Source organism: Lasioglossum baleicum, chromosome 1, assembly GCF_051020765.1.
Source record: "Lasioglossum baleicum chromosome 1, iyLasBale1, whole genome shotgun sequence".
Taxonomy (NCBI): Eukaryota; Metazoa; Arthropoda; class Insecta; order Hymenoptera; family Halictidae; genus Lasioglossum; species Lasioglossum baleicum.
Genome location: NC_134929.1, coordinates 21,194,480 through 21,211,701, shown reverse-complemented (window position 1 = coordinate 21,211,701; position 17,222 = coordinate 21,194,480). Strand labels below are relative to the sequence as shown.

Genomic DNA, 17,222 nt, shown 5'->3' with positions numbered 1-17,222 from the left:
ACTCCTGGACAGAAAAAATAATCAACAGCAGCAAGATTCATCCGACCATTAAAAGTCCGACCCGTGCTCCCCGAGCTTGTTTGTAACAATTAAGACACGTTCGCGCATAAATATCAGCCGCTTCCGTCAGCCGAAACACCGACGTTTACGACAGGAATGTTTATGCTGGGTATAAAGCTTGTACCGTTGCGGCCCTCCAACCGGTCACTCTTTCCTTCTTCCTTTTTGCCCCCCGTCCCGTTTCCCTACCAGGAAAAGCACGCTCTCCTCGGGGAAAGGGCCCTTCGCCGAAGTATTACGGTTCCCTGGAAAAATTCCACTCCCTTCTTCCGAAAAATTCGTCCTACATATTCGGGTCAGTCGTCGCTTTTATAACTTGGGAGTTTTATAATTTATAAATACTTCAGGCTTCGAAATGAGCCTAGATAAATCATCGTCCGATTTTTTTTTCGCGAACCTATAGCAGGTTGAGTATCAACGATCCAAACATTTATCTCCTTTTCAATCTTGCGGGCAAGCATCAATTAAAATAAATTTTGAAACTTTCCGGCTCGTTCCACAGCAGCAATCTCTGGCAGCCATCCCATTCCGCTGCGCATTTTTTCAACGTTGCTTTTCGTAAACAATGATTCATGTGTCCCAGACGCACAAAGTGTTCTTTCACGTCGCACGCTCGCTCTCGCGCGCCCGCTATTACACGGCGATCTGTAAATAATTTATTAATGTTGATTCACACGGCGGGTTAAACTGGCTTGAGCTCCTGCACTCGGGCGGATTTCCATTGAAATGCTAATAAATTTACCACTCTCCTCGGGCGCCACGCCTCGCAGTATCATCCGGAGAAACGGAAGATTCTGCTCGCCTGCGAGAACTATGCTCTCCGTGAGTCCGCGCTTGCCTAATCTTTCGAGACGATCGATATTCGAACATTTTTCGAACTTTTCCTGGAACACTTCGGGACTCTCGACGCTTCTTTGAAGCTACAGGATACGAGTTCTTAGTTCGAGCGAAAGTCCTGCAGCAAACTTGGAGCTCGTCCAAGACTAAATTATATCTCCGCTTCTGCAGCTTGTATACTGCGAATAACTAACTGCAAAACTTCATTTCAGACTCCTTGTTCCGTTTTTCTCTTAAGAAGTAAGGTCAATCTTGGCGGCGCACTGCGAAGAAACTGCAGAATATTGAGATTGCTTTGAAAACGACGCCATTTCTCGAAACGATTGGGTACACATTACGGCGAAGGTTTTATTTGTTTGCAGTCACTGGGATCTAAATCTTAAAATATGTTTCTTCTTATTTTTCGCGAACTGAAATTTGGACCTGAAAATGGATATATATCATTAATTAATTTCATTTATTTAAATTTGCCCAGGATCATTCAGTTATGTGGCTCCATTTGAACTTCTCTGTTTTGACCAGTTCCGGGCTAAGCTGTTTAGCAAGTTGATTTCCTCTTGATTAATGAAGAGACACTATTCCTGTTTAATGAGAGGAAACACGATTGGCGTGTGTACTCGGAGAGACAGTGTCAGGGGCGTACACGGGCAATATGGCGCCCTGACCTTATGCACACCTTGCCAGCCCCTTCTATTCACAATCAGTGTGTCTCAATGATTGTAACACGCTCGGACAATCGCGCACACGCGTCGATGAAACACTGTGGGTGTTGGTATGTGTCTCCTACGCCTCGACGAGAATTGATGTTTCCGACGATTACGCTTAAACACCCTTCTCCGTCGCTTGAAGACGGAAATCACCTTACTCTGGACGGGTTCTGTCAGTGGGTCGCTGGGACGATTCTAAAATAAATAATTAATCTAATCCTTCAACCTTAAAGAATTATTCCACAATTTTTCAAACAGCTGGCAAGTCGTTTATAACTCTAATACGATCTGAAAATAAGTTGTCGGTCTAGTTATAAATTCGCGAAGTCGACTGTCGAGTAATAAAGAACACGGAAGCATGACTCAGTCAGGGCCAATACCACGAAAGAACACCAAACCGAAAGTTCAAGAAAAATCCGAAATAATGCCAACATCAGAATACTGAGAAACCGTCTCCGGTAAAATAGGATCCAAGGAACATTCGATCCAAGAACGTCTATGCTCTCGGAACCGAGAATAGCCGGTAGTAGTAAGAATCGAAATTCCAGGGGACACTTCGGCCCACGCGACACGATATTTATAAAGTTCGAAAGTATTCGATCAGCGGAGCGTCGGTGAGGTGTCAGGATCGTGGTCTCGTGGTCGACTGGATCGCGATGGAATATTCATGAGCACGAAACACGGCGGTCGGATGACAAATAGGCGACTAATTTCACGGCGCATACCGAAACCCACACCGGCACTTGCATCTCGCTTATCAACGCTACTCGAATCCGACCGAAAGACGAAGAAGAATCGATAGCCTGCGGCGACATCGGCTCGCGTAGGCGGCAACAAACATTTATTTTCATCTAGCACTCTTTTTCCGGCGTTGTTCGAGCCGGAGAGCACTTCGTAAAGGTCGGATACGTTAATTCCCCGTGTCATTAGTCATAATCAATTTCTCCGCGATCGAGGAGGCTGTGGCAACTGCCGGAATCCTCGTAAACAATTGTTATGCAAAAGGAGACAAGTAGATCAATTCTAGAGTATTCACGGGTGCAGAAATCGAGAGCAACGAGGCCCCGCCCCTCGAACGCGCTCCGCCTACTGGTGACACCCCCGAGTCCCATCCGTCCATAAGTAGATGACTTCTAGAGTAATCACGGGTGCAGAATCGCCTTAATCGAAATTAATAGCAACGAGGACACACCCCTCGAACGAGCCCCACCCACTGGTGAAGCTATTTTAGTGGCTGGCATCCTCTCCAACGAAAATACAAATTGAAAATGAAGAATCATCTGTTGACGGTTATTCACCCCGGCCGTTAAAATACTTGGTAAAGGTCAGACGCTTTAAATCCCGGCGTCATTAGTCACAATCAATTTCTCCGCGATCAAGGAGACCGTGATAATTGTTTGAAGAGCTTCTAAGGGGGTCCGTGGTTGATCATAAATTGCTTTTTAATTCGGTTTCGCAAGCCGCTCGTGCAGACGGTTAGACAACGATTTGTCGGCTGCGAACGGAGACGAGAGGCGTCGGGGATAATTAATATCGGATGGTGAACGTCCACCTAGGAGACAAATTACTTCCGCGGAGTGTCGCGGGAATGTAAACCGGCGCCAAGATCCAAGGAGTCGATCTCGGCCGAGAGATTATCCGGCGATGAACGATGGAACGACAATGGAACACGTGGGAATTGGAGAGAGCTTCTGGGAATGGTAGCCGGAGCGACGTTCAAGGGTGAGAACAAGCAGGTGGCGATTGTTTCGATGAAAGCAGACTGGGCTGTGACATTGCACGTTGTTTCGTGAAACTCTGCTTGACATCAATCTCCCCGTGAGGCGTTGCTGCGGATCCTTAAAAACCGAGGGCAACAAGACCACGCCCACCCAAGGTATTTCGCAGAGAGACTGCAAGCACATTGTGGTCTTTAAAGCTAGATTTTTAAGAGATCGTTGGATTCATCGATGTCAAGAGCAACGAGGCCACGCCCCTTGAACACGCTCCACCCATTGTGGCCCCCACGGCTCCTGGTGTTTCCAATGAAATTTGAATCCACTCTAACGACTTTAAAAATTGAAAACAGAGGATCATAGTGGCTGTTGAAGATCGTTGGACAATTTCATTGAAGAATCCAGTGGCTGGCACGATCGCGGCCAGCCATTTCTGTTCCGTTCCTCGGTCGCGGCCGGTCTGGGGGATTCCGAGTAACGAAGCTGGGACTTTCCTCGTTTCTCCGAGCGGGTGCAGCGAATCGTGTCAGGCGTGCATCGCACGATAATCGCGGGCAGTGAGTCATCCCCGCTTTCGATTAGGCTCTTCGCCTCCCAGCAGCGGGCCTCGCGTCGTTCCACGATTATTAATGCGTCGCGCTCGCGAAAAGGCGCGAGCCCATCGTCGCGTCGAGTCGCGGACTTTGTTTCCCACGACAATCTTGGAAAGTCATCCTCCCTCCGTCTACGATGCATTTACATTCAATTAGGAGACGGTTGTCTTCTCAGATTACGATAATCTGGGGCCAAAGATTAACTGCTTCGCGTCGTCCAATGAACGCGAAACCGTTCGTAGATGGTGCGATCTTTCTGGAGACAATGGATCGTAGTTGCGTAATGAATTGTGGCTCGATGACCCTTTCTTCAAATCCGTTCTGTCGCGCGTCCGTTTCTGGCGAGGTGTATCGATTAGCAAAATGATCGAGTACACTCAAATCGCTCAGGAATCCGTAAATACACAACGAGATTCGAATACATAACATTTACTGTTGTGAAATGTGTATCCTTGTATTACTGTTCGAAAATCATGGATACTGTACCCTTCTCCGTTGTAAGCCACGCCTCGAGGGCGGAGCTCGCATCAGTGGGCGGGGTGAGTCTCTCAGTAACGCCCCAACCACGTTTCCTGACCCAAACAGTACAACTACGGAGGGACAATGCTAAATTCGCAGCATTAGGCGAACTAACCTAACCGATCCCGGCACACAGTCATCCTCGCTCCACTATCATACCGCGTAACCAATTCAACGCTGACAAAATCTGAAGTTCGAGGGTCAACCAGCTATTCACAGATTCCCGGAACCGCAGGAGCATTCTGGAAATTGAAAACGAAGACAGATTAGGAAAATTGGGTCGGCGGATCGTGTCGCGGCGATTCCTCGAAATCAGCCGGAGCACGATGATCTCGATCCAGAGAATCGTCAGAAAATCTCGATCCATTTGTATTTCGCTTGTTTTCTTATTTTCTAATGAACCAGCGCGGCGACGCTGTGTCGGCGAGCGTGGGCCCGAGACCAAAGGTGATTCAGGCTAATTACGATACACGGAGAAAACGAATGGAGAGTGAAAACGATCGCCAAGGACGACAATTTCCTACCGGAAAAGTAGAGTTTCTAATGTTCGATAATGATTCGGAAGGTACGCTGCGAGAAAGTGAACAATTTCGATTAGAGTTTAACGATATCACGGTCAGAGAGCTAAAGGGTTAAACGAGTTAGGGGTCCCGGTAATTACATTGGGCGTTTCGTTATCCTGCACAATGCCACGGGCTCCTCCGCCGTTGTAATTAACCGGCGTAACTCATCCGGTCGCATCAGAAGAATAATGAACGACGGCATCCCGTGGTACAGAACGCCGCTCCTCCGGCTGATTAATTCATAAGTTAAATCCTCGCGGGGGTTCGGTCGCCTCCGGACAAAAGAATGATGGATTCGTGTCAGGTGGTCGGAATAGGGCTCTTCCGAGGGGCTTGATAAACCACCGTTTAAGTCCTCCTGAAAACAAAAATACCCTCTCGTCGAGCAACCTTGAACTCGAGCTCGAAATTGTTCCTTTCATTCAGTCGTCGATAAAAGAAAAATTATATTTGTTATAATGCACGAAAATCCACAGTCTGATTATTCCATCACCTTCTTGGTCTCTGCCCTGCGTTCAAATAATTGATGATCCCTATTAAAGAATCCGAGAAGAGATCGTTTCGCGGGCTCGCCAAGACATTCTCACAGGTGTTCGAACAGGTCCGCTTTGGTAGTTCTCAGAACCGAGCTTGTTCCACTTACCATCGCTCCGCATTGCCAGGAAACTTTGCTCGCTGTCGTTGTCGCTGTATTCGAGGATCTTGGTGTCTAAAAAAACAGTAACACTGAAAGCTACCGAGCATAACGTTGTAAAACGTTTTCGTTTTTGATAATCTTTTGATGAACCTTTTACCAACATGTCCGTGATGCTTTTCCAATTAAAATGAGACCAAACACAACTCAATTTGGATCTTTTTTACTTGTTTGATAATAGTCATTGTTACTAATTTATAGGAGTTGTAGTAAAATATGTATACAATGAATTTAGACATCGGTTCGGATAACTGATGTTCAAATCGAATGAATTAAACAGGTAACATTTCCAACGTGTTGATCACAGTTTCATAAGAATAATTAAGGACAAGAAAGTTTTGTTAGTAACATTTCTTCGAACTTGAATATTTCGAAAATCTGCAGCGAAACAGAAAGTTCACATTTCGAGAAATACATATAGAGGTAACATCGGTGTTCTTCGAGTTCAGAGAGCAAGTGTACTCGGTTCTGCCTCGATTCCTGGACGGTGAAATTTTTGTTCGAGAGCCTCGTTTCCCAGAGACTCGTCACCGGGATGATAAATGCGGAGGCTAGCGGCTGCGCCTTCCTCCGTCGCAGCCTAACGACATTAATAATGAATCACGCCGCGATTTTGCTAGGTTTTACGATCGCGAATGTCCGCCGGTGGGCGGTCGTCGAAGGTCTCCGCGGTGTCGCGAAACCGATTTGCGCCGATTTTTCCGTCGCGAACGGAATTAATGTCCGTCGAGCTCCCGACGGGTTGACGTTAATTGCCACCGGTCGACAAAGTGGCTCCGCAATCGAGTCTGCGATTCCCTCGATCCTTCCTGCGTTACCAAACACTCGCACTAACAATCGAAACTACCGACGAGCACCGAAACATTCTAGAAAATTAAACTCCGGCAGAAATTCATTCGTGCTGCAAAGTATTAGGTTGTGTTTTTGCCGAAGGTGTGAAAGTCGTATCTTAAAACTTTGAATAAAAATCGAAGCTGCAAAGGTTAAGGGAAAATTATTCAACCACAAGAAACATTAAAAAATGAGTGTAATTAAAATAGTGAAACCATCAATAAACGTATCTAGAAAGAGATTAAATTTCTCTTTCGCTGCAGTTTCTTATGATTCAAGTAGAAAATGTTTATATTGAATTTTTTAAAAGTGAAACGAATAGAGATACAAATTTTCAGCTTTGAAGACGTATACAGAATTTTTGCATGCACATAGTTTCCTTCGAAGATGCAGTCGCTTGGACCACAATAATCATAGAGTCGCCAGACTTGTTCCCCCACCTTCCCTCTCTGTCATGCATGTGTCACAATGTCACGTAAATAATCCGATACTGGCAGAGAGAGGGAAACCTTTTCCCCTGAATTCGTGCTCCTTCCCCTCATCAGGCGACTCTGGCAACGACGCGCTAATTCGCGAAGCAAGTGCTCTCAGACAAATTAGTTTGCAGTTTATCCGTATCAGAGCGAACGTTTTCGCGTGGTTTGATCCGCCGCGCCGCGGCGCGGGGAAAACTGGTCATACTCGGGGAAAAAATGGTTGGTCGACGGCTCCGTCGGACGAGGAGGACGCTTAGTCGGGTAGCTATAAAGACAAATAGTGGCGGAACGAGCCCAACGAGGCCTAATGACGCGTATTTGCATCGGTCATTAAAACGGCCGAGAAACTGTTGGTCCCCGCGATGGTAATTCCGTCGTCGGCTGGACAAAAGGAGGCGCGCCGCTCCCGCTCGAGCAAAACGCTTATCGCGGCTCGTGAAAGCCCGTTTTCTTGCGCAACCGACTTGCCTCTTCTGGTTCGCACTCTTTTCGCGAATGGGAACGAGACCGACTGATTGCGGACGTTGCCGTCGCTTATGATAAAATCGGTCTTTAACACTTCGACTACCACATCGGTCGTACGCGACCACCATTCGTCGTCTATCTTTAATAATTAATTTTCTCGTTGGGATTGGTACGATCCAACAGAGAGTGACCCAAGAAAAGTGACAAGAATAGTCCAGCTCCGGAGGGTTAAAAACTCGAACAAAAAGGAATAGAGATGTGCAAATCTCGTTAGATCATCCCTCGGCGAAGAAGAACAACTCCTCGACAACCATAAGCTTCCAGGACTCGCCGACTGGGAAGAAAGGAGACTACCGACCAATGAGTCACCTGCTTAACAATCGCTAACGAGGATTGACATTGATTCGTCCCCAATTGCACAAGGGGTGAGGCATCGCCGCGAACTCCGTCGTTCCGCGCGATCATTCGAACAAAATGTCGGAGCACGCCGCCGCGCCGGGGTCGTTCCGGTTCAAGTGTTAACGAATCCACGCGCGGGATAATTAGGATGTCGCCTAGACCGTTTATTTTCGTCGGCGCGGAGACAGCTAGAAAAGACGGCGAGGATAAGAGAGGGGTGGGTTTTACGGGCGAAATGATGCTGCCCCGATAAAACGGTCTCCCCGGTTTCAATCGTCGCGTCGAGACCTAATCTTGACTAGCCGTTGATTGCTGTTTATGGTCGCGGGCGAATCCAGTCGCGCCCGTTGCGAAAATTCTTCGGTTTAATTAAGGCCGTCAAGCCGCGACCGCGTCTTTCCGCGATGAGATAATTACGACCACGGGATCACCGTTTTATTGTGCCGGCGGTATTAATTATTGTTAAATAACCGACTCGGGTGAAAAGCGTCTGGCGACGTCGCCGCAGTTTGTCGGACACGTTGTTTCCCTTGCGGCGTGCAGCTCTGCTTTCTTGTGTTTTTCATTTTATACATTATTTTGTACATTGGTGATAATTGTTTTTTGGGAATAGAATGCACAGGTACAGCTACATTGCATTAAGTCATTAGAAACCAATTGTGCGGTTTACTATGCGAAATAAAAATTGCCCGTATACATCTGTGTACAATCAGTCAAAAAGTGGTAGTACAGTAAGATTTTCAGATTTTCATCGGGTCATTTTTGTTGTAAATAACGACAAGTTAACTATCACACAGTACAGCATCATAGAAACCAAGACAAAAAGGTCGGAATTTAGAATGGCGACATATCATACTTATACTTAATCAAACATCAAACGAGCACCAACTACGAGCGACTGTTAGCGCTTCTACCACCTACATTCGCTTCAATCAACTTCCAACGATCGTACCTACCAGTTCAGCCCCGAGCAGCATCCAGTGTCGCGAAGGAACGATTATTCGGAATATATTCCGTGGATTTTTCGCGTCGCATCGTCGTCGTCGGTTCCAACGCCGCGCCGCGCCGGAATATTCCTTGCGGCGTATTTCCAGCGACGACGACGGATGCAAACGATATGGTAGCCGGGGCTTAATGGCGCGAGATATATCTCCGTGTCTGTGCAAAAAGGAGAGGTCGAGTGTTTCTCGCATCCTGCGGACGTAAGGAGAGAAGTCGCGCGATTCGAGAAGGGAGATCGGGGCCGACGATAACGCGCGGTCCGCCAACGATTCCCGCTTGTCGTCGCAACGACGAGCCTCCTCCCGTTTAGCCTTACGGCCCTAATTCGCGTCTAGCCGCGATAATTAGTCCACTCGAGATCGTCGGACGACCGTCGACGTCCCCCACCCCCTCTCTCTCTCTCGTGTTCTCGCAGACGATTTTCGCTATTACGCGCCCTTTTATCGCGAAGGACGCAGGAACACGCGTACCGTGATTGCCATTAACGCGATGGTATAAATTACAGACAAAAATGGCTAAAAATTTGGATAAATCTTGTCATTTTTATAAAGTAATGTAAAACAGTCACTTTTAGTGTTCCGCGAACCTAGTGTTAATAGTCGAACACTCTTAAAAAGACGATAGTTTTCTAAATACTGGACCATGCGGCGTTTCTTTTCTTTTTTATTTGTTAGAAGTTAGAAGAAGACGCGAATAAGAAATTTTTAAAAAATTGCAATTGGTCGAAACCACAAAGAACATACTAAAAATTGTATTTCACAACTTTTGTAGATCTGTATCGATTGCAAGTGTATTCAGAGTCGCCAGATGAGGGGAGGTAGCACAAATTGAGAGGGAAACTTTTTCCCCTCACCTCTTTCAAGATGAAAGATCCAGGGAAAGTTGTTTCCGTTCGAAGGACTGCCTCAATCTCCGCCTCCTTGGCTGTTCCACCACATTTTCCCAGGTGTCATCAGTCGCAGGCTTGCAAAACGGATCGTCGAACACGCGCGTCGATCGTCGCGGTGTCACTGGCACCGGTGTGAATTGCAAAACAACATGTCAAGTGGGTCGATCGGCGGAATTCTACGTTTCTGTTGCTCCACATTCACCCGAGAACCTGAAATTCTGCTGGACACAGCTCGCCTTGTTCGCCGATTTGTTTACGCCCGGTGTCGAAAACAGGAAATAACAACGCGGTTTCCTTGTCTCCGCGATGTCGTAACACTACGCGTCGCGTCTCCGATTTCATTCCGATCGGCGGTCGACCAGTGAACTCGCTTGAACCCGTAAAACAGCGGCGGCGAATTCCGCTCGCGGGCTGATTGCTCAGCGTCTTAGTAAGCTGTTTTTCAAAGAAATAGCTTGAAATTCGCACGAGTACACGTGGAAAGTAGGCTTCGATACTCTGCTATGTAGTCGTTGTGTACACAGCTGACGAGCTAGGGACTTGATATTTTAGTCCGCTGATTGGGAAACATTTTCTCACGCGCTTTTGAAAAAATTGTAATCTTTCGTGGGCTTAAGCGGACCCTACACGGTCAATCGGAATGACAGTCACGTCGAAGATTGACATTCGGATTGATCGTAAAAGGCGGATTGATGAAATGGACTGACGGATTTCCAGATATTTGGAAATCCGAAATCCGAGCTTCAATCACAGGAAGTGGAGGAGAAACTATTTAACAGTCTTGAATAGGTTTTCGTCCATTCGAAAATAATTTTTATAATCATCAGAATTTGTTACCGACATCTCACGGAGCAAATTTACATGAATTTATTTTGATTGAAGTCAGGATCACGCAGTCAGGATTGACAGTCTGACTGTTCAATCAGACTGTCATTCCTGATTGACCGTGTAGGGGCCGCTGTAGGGTACGTAAAAGTTCTAGACAAATTCCGTGGTACTCCTTCGAGATCCTAGTTGGAGCCATAAAAATTCAAATGCTTGCAACTTAGGTAAACAAGTTCCATTATTTAAACGTTTGTATCCTGCAAGACATCAATGCAAGTACTCCATACTCCATAGTTTCAAGATTCCGCCATTATTTGCGACCGAAATGAATGAATACAATTTAATCCGAAACATCGATTGAAACAGCCAAGTTCCGACGGAACATTCGACAAGGTTAGAGAGTCTCGATCACGATCAAAGATCCAAACTGGCCCGACCAAGCAGAAAGGAGCAGACAGCTCTGCAAACCGAAGTCGACACGGAGGAAGAATGGGAAGTTTTGTTATATCGCAGGGGCCTGATCCTAGCAGACATCTATTCCGAATGGTGTGGCCCGTGCATAGCGATGGTGAGTACCTTGAGGAAGATCAAGATGGAGTTCGGCGTAGAAGCGATCAACTACGCGATCGTCAAGAACGACAATATCGCCGATCTAGAGAGATTCCGTGGAAGAAGCGAGCCCGTGTGGATGTTCATCCAAGACGGGAAAATGGTGAACCTAGTTTTCGGCGCGAACTGTCCTAATTTGAGGAAGCTGCTCACTCATGAGATTCGGAGAGTGCAGGCGAACGAAGAACCGGAAATGAGGTTGAGTGTGAGCACTAGGACGCCGGTGGAGGAGGTCATGTGGAAGAAGGAGGAAGCCATTAGGTTCTCTTTTCATAATTATATTGTGTAATTGATGAACACTAGGCATTCGAATAATTCATCATTTGCGGTCTGAAGTGGTCCCTCCATTTTATCTCTGAACTTAAGATGGTTCTATTGCTATTTGGAACTTTACCGGCTAACTTAAAACAAATGGGATTTTCTTATTAAAATGAGGCCAAACACGATACAATTTGGATCGCATTTATTTGCTTAATCTGCGATAAAGTAGAACCTCTATTACCTGAACCGATATCTGAATTCTGGAATAGGCGGTTCGTATTTTTGCAATAAAAATGGATTGATCGGTCTTCCAATTGAACAGAAAAATAGATTGTGATTCGGCGCGGTGGTATTTTAACTAGAATTTCGTTTCAGCAGATCCCGGATTTCGCGAAAGACTTTATCGCCGCGTTTATTTGTCTCCGGTCCGTATCGATGCACTCGCGAGCAACGTGCGCGCAGGCAACGTCGCCTATAAATAATTTCGAAGTTTATTCTATCCGTGTCTATTTCGAGTGCGAGACACGTGAGTCTCGTCGCCGAAGTTCGCGAAACGGTCCCGAGCGGGACTCACGTGTCGCATGTAGCCATTCACACGTTCAAAGACATGTTCGCGAATCGACCTCGATCCACAAAGGAAAAGATCGCGGTAATCCGATTAGTTAAAATGTTACTAAAATACCCCTTTTACAATGTCTGTACAATCGAATCAATTCAAATTCGTTTCGAATCGTGTCGCAAAAATGTACTTCCTTGAGAGGGACGATTCCCGAGATGATTTGAAGTAACTGTTTTCGGAGCAGAAAAGGAAAAGAGGATCGACGACTCGCCAAAGAGGAGGCCGAGAGAAAAGAGAGATACGAAGCGTTTCTGGATCAGATGATGTTCGAGTTATGCGAGGAAACCACTGTGGTCTTCTACCCGTGGGTCTTCAGGGACGAGGAGGGTCGTTTCAGGGACAAGTATGGCAGTCCTCCGTACACTGATCTAACTACCAGCCTCTTCAAGCAGAACTTCGACATCCAGGAGGAGCAACGGTTGAGCTTCACCGAGGAGATGATCGAGAGCATGCTGGTCGAGAGTGGCGACGAGATGACGCCAGAAATGATCGCAGGTGTGTCCTGGAATCTCCTACGACTTTCTCTTCTAACGCTTCCTCGATCATCGATTGTGATCGATATGCGGGGATCATCGGATTCTGGAGCTGCCAGGTGCAACGATGCGTTCATCTTGCATCAGGTGCGCTCGTAATTCGTGGTGCATCGTATTGTCCGCATTGCACAACACCGTTCCATTGGGTCGGCGAGAAAGTAATCTCGGTATTTTAAGGTGAAACAAAACTTGAATCTTTTTATTCAAGCAACTTGAATCATTTCGTTCGACGATCTTCTGCCAAAAGATAAATGATGGCAAAAGATCATCGAGCAAAGTGGAAAATATTTTATTGATTAAAGTTTATTGCTCGAATAAAAAAAATTAGGTTTCATTTCATCTTAAAATACCGAAATTACTTTCTTGCCAACCCAATAATACAGTAGAGTGTCGTCAACTATGAAAGGTTTGGCGCACAGCATTTCCCGGACCATAAACGGACACTTATCCACAGGATTAACCGACGGCAAGACCCTTGCGCTGAGATTGAAGGGCAGACGACCTCACCCCGATTGGCCAGTGCAATTCCCGTTCGACTGCCCCAAGGGGGAACTTAGGTGTCCCACACGAGAGATCAACGACGTCGAGAATTACCTCTTTCATCTGCTGAACAGCAGCAAGCCTCTAATCCACGAATCCGCCGCTAATCTCAACGTCACCGAACCATACATGAAACGACACTTTTACATCCACGCACCTGACCCAGAGGATGAAGAGGACATCCCCAGACAGCATCCTGCAGTTTGGATACCTCGTCAGGTATTACTCGATGACGTCCGATTGGATTCAAGAAAATTGTACCGATCTTGTGATCGATAGGCCAGGAGCAAAGTGCACGCCTTCACCACCCTCTTCAGCAATTATATGGAGATGGTGCATCCCTATGTAGAGCCGTTGCCGCCAGCTCCATTTTGCGCGTTCAAATTTCACGTCGACAAATTCGACGTCGTGTACGATACTTGCACTCTGTTTCCTGATGCTGTTCGATATTTTGGAGCGTTCGAGTTTGATAAACCACCCTTCGCGGGGAGGATCGCTTCCAGCCCTGAAGACTTTCAACAGAAGGTCGAGGAATAGATTCAATGTATCGTATTCTCTCCGTAACTGTCGTACATGGTAACTGTGTTACGGAGAGAATACGAGGCAGATCGGAAAATGCGAAAACCCTAATCTGCGCGTACTGCCGACACAGGTTCGATACAAAACCGGCAGCGAGGTGTTCGTGGTGATCATCCAAAGGATCACCGACGACGTTTTCTTGTCATTCGCCAGCATCGAGCCATACTTCGTCACCGAGGTCGACGAAGAAGCGAGCGCGATGATAAACGAATATTTCCCTGAGGGAGCAGAGGACGTGCTCCTCGACATGTACGCGGACGTCCGAGTCGACGATGACCAAGATTACGAGGACGATGAGGAAGAAGAAGAAGAGGAGGAGGAAGAAGCTGAAGAGGTGGAGGAATCGCAGTTCGCAGGGGCGTACAGTTTCATTTAAAGTATCCCGACACGTTCGTTTAAAAGTTGAACAACAGATAATTATAATCTCAGACTGAATTGTAGTACCAGAGAGGTTTATATCTGTTTAAATTTGTCGGTGCGTTTAGCCAGTGTACGTGTAAATTTTGGTAGCAAGGGTGGGACGTTCGATAATGGTTAAAAAGATTGAAATGTAGAAAAACGAACCGTTCGATGACGCAAATCGAAGTGACCGGTTGCAACGAACTTCCTCCGCGGTTGCACAACGAGGTGCACCGTGCAGTTCGTCAAAAGTTCTTTGCATTCAGCGACACTTCTGTCTAGTCTGCGACTTGTGACGCATTCGCGGATCGATCGGGAATTCCGTATAATTCCGTCGAGGCTTTCGGGTCCGACGGCGGCAACGGGATTCCATTCTTCGCGCGTTTTGGCAGAGCCGGATCATACTTGAACGCTCGCTGTCGCTGGCAACGCGTTTGCGTAACTCTGGCAGAACTCCAGCCGCAGCACTAAAGGTTCTATTACGCACCTGCCTCGCTGCCAATTTTTTTTACCGCGATCAGCCAGCGAGTGAACTGCCAAGCCCGCTTCAAAACAAAGCGTGGCTCTCCTCGATTCGCGCGACGATCAACGCGCAGAAGCTTCCGCTCTTCGGCGTCGATTTTCAGGTCCCAACTCGTGGTCAAGGTCCCGCGAACGTGATCTTCTTGACGCAGCCTTTGCACTCGAAATTGATCCTCGTGTAAGTCAAACTCAGGTTTTTCTATATACCGATAAATATATGAAATATGCCGATAAATAATGTGCTGAACCACCGTCGATCATCGCGCTGTTCGGCTGATGCGCCGATCAAGGACGTCGCGAGAGATCAAGGCCCAGACATCCTGTCGAGTTATTAGATCAACCTTCCGTTCTAGATCCGGCAGATAACTAATGGGGTTTTCTTCTTGGAACGTCAAGATGCTTCCAAGAGTTTTCCTCCGTTTGAATAAAGTCGCTCAAGGCTGCAGTGGGAATATTATCATCACAAATCGTGGATCTGTATGCTAAGTTTTATTCTCACGAAGCGCCGGTAGCTTGCTGCAACTTCGCGAAGAAAAATCCGACTGCAATCTGGGCTGGTGGTGAAGCTTGAAATCTCCGCTTTCATATATCAAATGCTTCTGGTAAGTTTAAACAATTTTTTCAAGGTCGAAGTCTCTGCAAAAAAGTGATGGTCCTTTTAAAAGTGTTCGAATATCACTGTAACTCAGTGTAAGTCAGTCCCGTTCAGTTCCGGTGTTAATGGATTGCACAAAAGGACTCGAATAAACCGCATTCTCGTAAAGATCGGCGATCGGTAGCGAAACGATCGTGCGCCCGGAGCGATTTATCGATCGTCGAGCGATTACTCACTGCCGCCCACGGGTCTCGGCGTAATTTTCGCGCGTTCGCGAAAAGCGGTCTTGTGATCACGTTGCGTGGACGGAAACGCCGCGCGGCAATCACAAAGAGGAACGAAGACGAAACGATCGTTAATGGCCGGTAAATGCGAGGCGACGGACGTGAATTGCCCGGCCGTAACTGTAATTTGCGCCTTTTTTTTTCTTCTTCTTCCTTTATTTCGCCAGCCCCCTCCCCGCGCCGCGACCGACGCGATCCAACTCTGTTTACTTATGTAATGCTTGTGCAATAATTACCGACGTTTAAGCAATTGACCGCCTCCGGCACTACCGGAATGAAAACACAGTGAGAGAAACGTGAAGAGGAGAGGAACGGAACGTCCTCTCGACCGACGAGATTGGGCGCCGTGGTATTCCCCTAGCAATTATTTATTTACCCTGCACTCCTGCAGCGGGAACGGCAATTCTCCGCGATCGTCCGATCGAGATTAGAACCGCTGAGAATTATACGCTACGCGAGGAAACTGTTTTTCCATGCACTGTGCATGATATTTGTGAAAGCACACCTTCAATCCAGCGACGAAACCTTGTTGTTCGTCAGTGTTAGACCGCGCTGTCTGATAATTAGGTTTCTCGTGAATCTTTTATCAATGCATCCGGGACATTTTCCCGATTCAAACGAATCCGAACAAGATAGCATTCGGAGCATGTTTGCCTGAACCTCTCTCGATTATCCAAATTATTTAAAATTACTCAAATATAAATGGTTCAATGTAGAGAATACGTAAATATTTCGAAAGAATAACCTCGTTTGAGTTTTGCGGTTCTCTGTACTACATGGTAGATCAAATGACGAGTTCAGGATGGGCTCCGCGAAGGTTTCCGGCGTGTAAGAAAGCGGCGCGGGTTCGCGGAGATAAATTTACCCGCGACTCGTTGTCGCCGAAGCGCCGTTCGCGCTCGTACCCTCGTTTCTTTTCCCCCGGGACGATTCCGGCTGGCCTATTCGGTCGTTTTCTTTTCGCTAAGTCACAAATAGGAGCGTGCCCGGCCTGCATCATCGTGCTCCGGCCGAAATTAATGGCGTCGGGACGCGGCCGAACGCGGACCCCCGACGCCTGCCGCTGATTTACAGTGTCACGATTCGGCTCCGCACGGTCCGCCTTTAAAAAGACCAAACCCCCTTTAACAGCTTGTCCGCGAACAATCCAGTCGGCGGATTTATTGTCTCGGCGAAATTTATTGAATCCCTCGAACTTGCTGAAATAGAAAACGCGAATTAATTTATCGTATATGGATTTTCCTGTCAGCGTTGCAAGACAGTTGTAAATATTAGGATTCTTGTGAAGGATCCATTTTCAATAACGCGCTATTTTTTATTTGTGAAGATTGCAGTTGTCCCTCTTCGACACGTGGTTGGTAAAATTGTGTCTAATTATAAAATGGACTTATCTAAGAACCAGTGTTAGTCATCGACCATCCCTGACCCATTTAACAGCGAGTTTCCCTAAATGTGGGCAGCTGTGTGGCTCTGGATGTCGTCGCTGTACTTGGAACGCGGGGATTTCCGATCTCCCGTGACGTAGAAGGCTTCGACGAAAGTTGGAAGTGTCTGGCGAGAGGTGTTAACCTCTAACGAGGTTATCGGGACCTAAACTGTTAAAGCGCACATCTCAACTAAGCGTAATCGCGGACAAGTTTTATTTTATGTAAAGATCCTCGGCTGTGTAAAGAACACTGTGAGAACACATTAAAATTCGAAAATCC

General features: G+C 46.9%; 2 protein-coding genes across 2 annotated transcripts in view; both read left to right on the top strand.

Moving 5' to 3' along the window:
- Positions 1-17,222, top strand: part of Sarm (sterile alpha and armadillo motif) — a 99,525-nt gene that overhangs the window by 20,075 nt on the left and 62,228 nt on the right. The gene's annotated exons all lie outside the window — the stretch shown is intronic.
- LOC143218377 (uncharacterized) lies at positions 9,633-13,553 on the top strand. The gene is made up of 3 exons (XM_076443545.1): positions 9,633-11,445; positions 12,249-12,559; positions 13,052-13,553. Exons 1-3 carry the CDS (start codon positions 11,141-11,143, stop codon positions 13,414-13,416), a joined length of 981 nt encoding a protein of 326 aa, XP_076299660.1. The 5' UTR covers positions 9,633-11,140; the 3' UTR covers positions 13,417-13,553.

Coding starts and splice junctions, on each gene's coding strand:
- LOC143218377 (XM_076443545.1), top strand. CDS start 11,141: ATGGTGAGTACCTTGAGGAAGATCAAGATGGAGTTCGGCGTAGAAGCG. Junction 11,446..12,248: donor AAGAAGGAGGAAGCCATTAG/GTTCTCTTTTCA, acceptor TTTTCGGAGCAG/AAAAGGAAAAGAGGATCGAC. Junction 12,560..13,051: donor GACGCCAGAAATGATCGCAG/GTGTGTCCTGGA, acceptor ACTTATCCACAG/GATTAACCGACGGCAAGACC.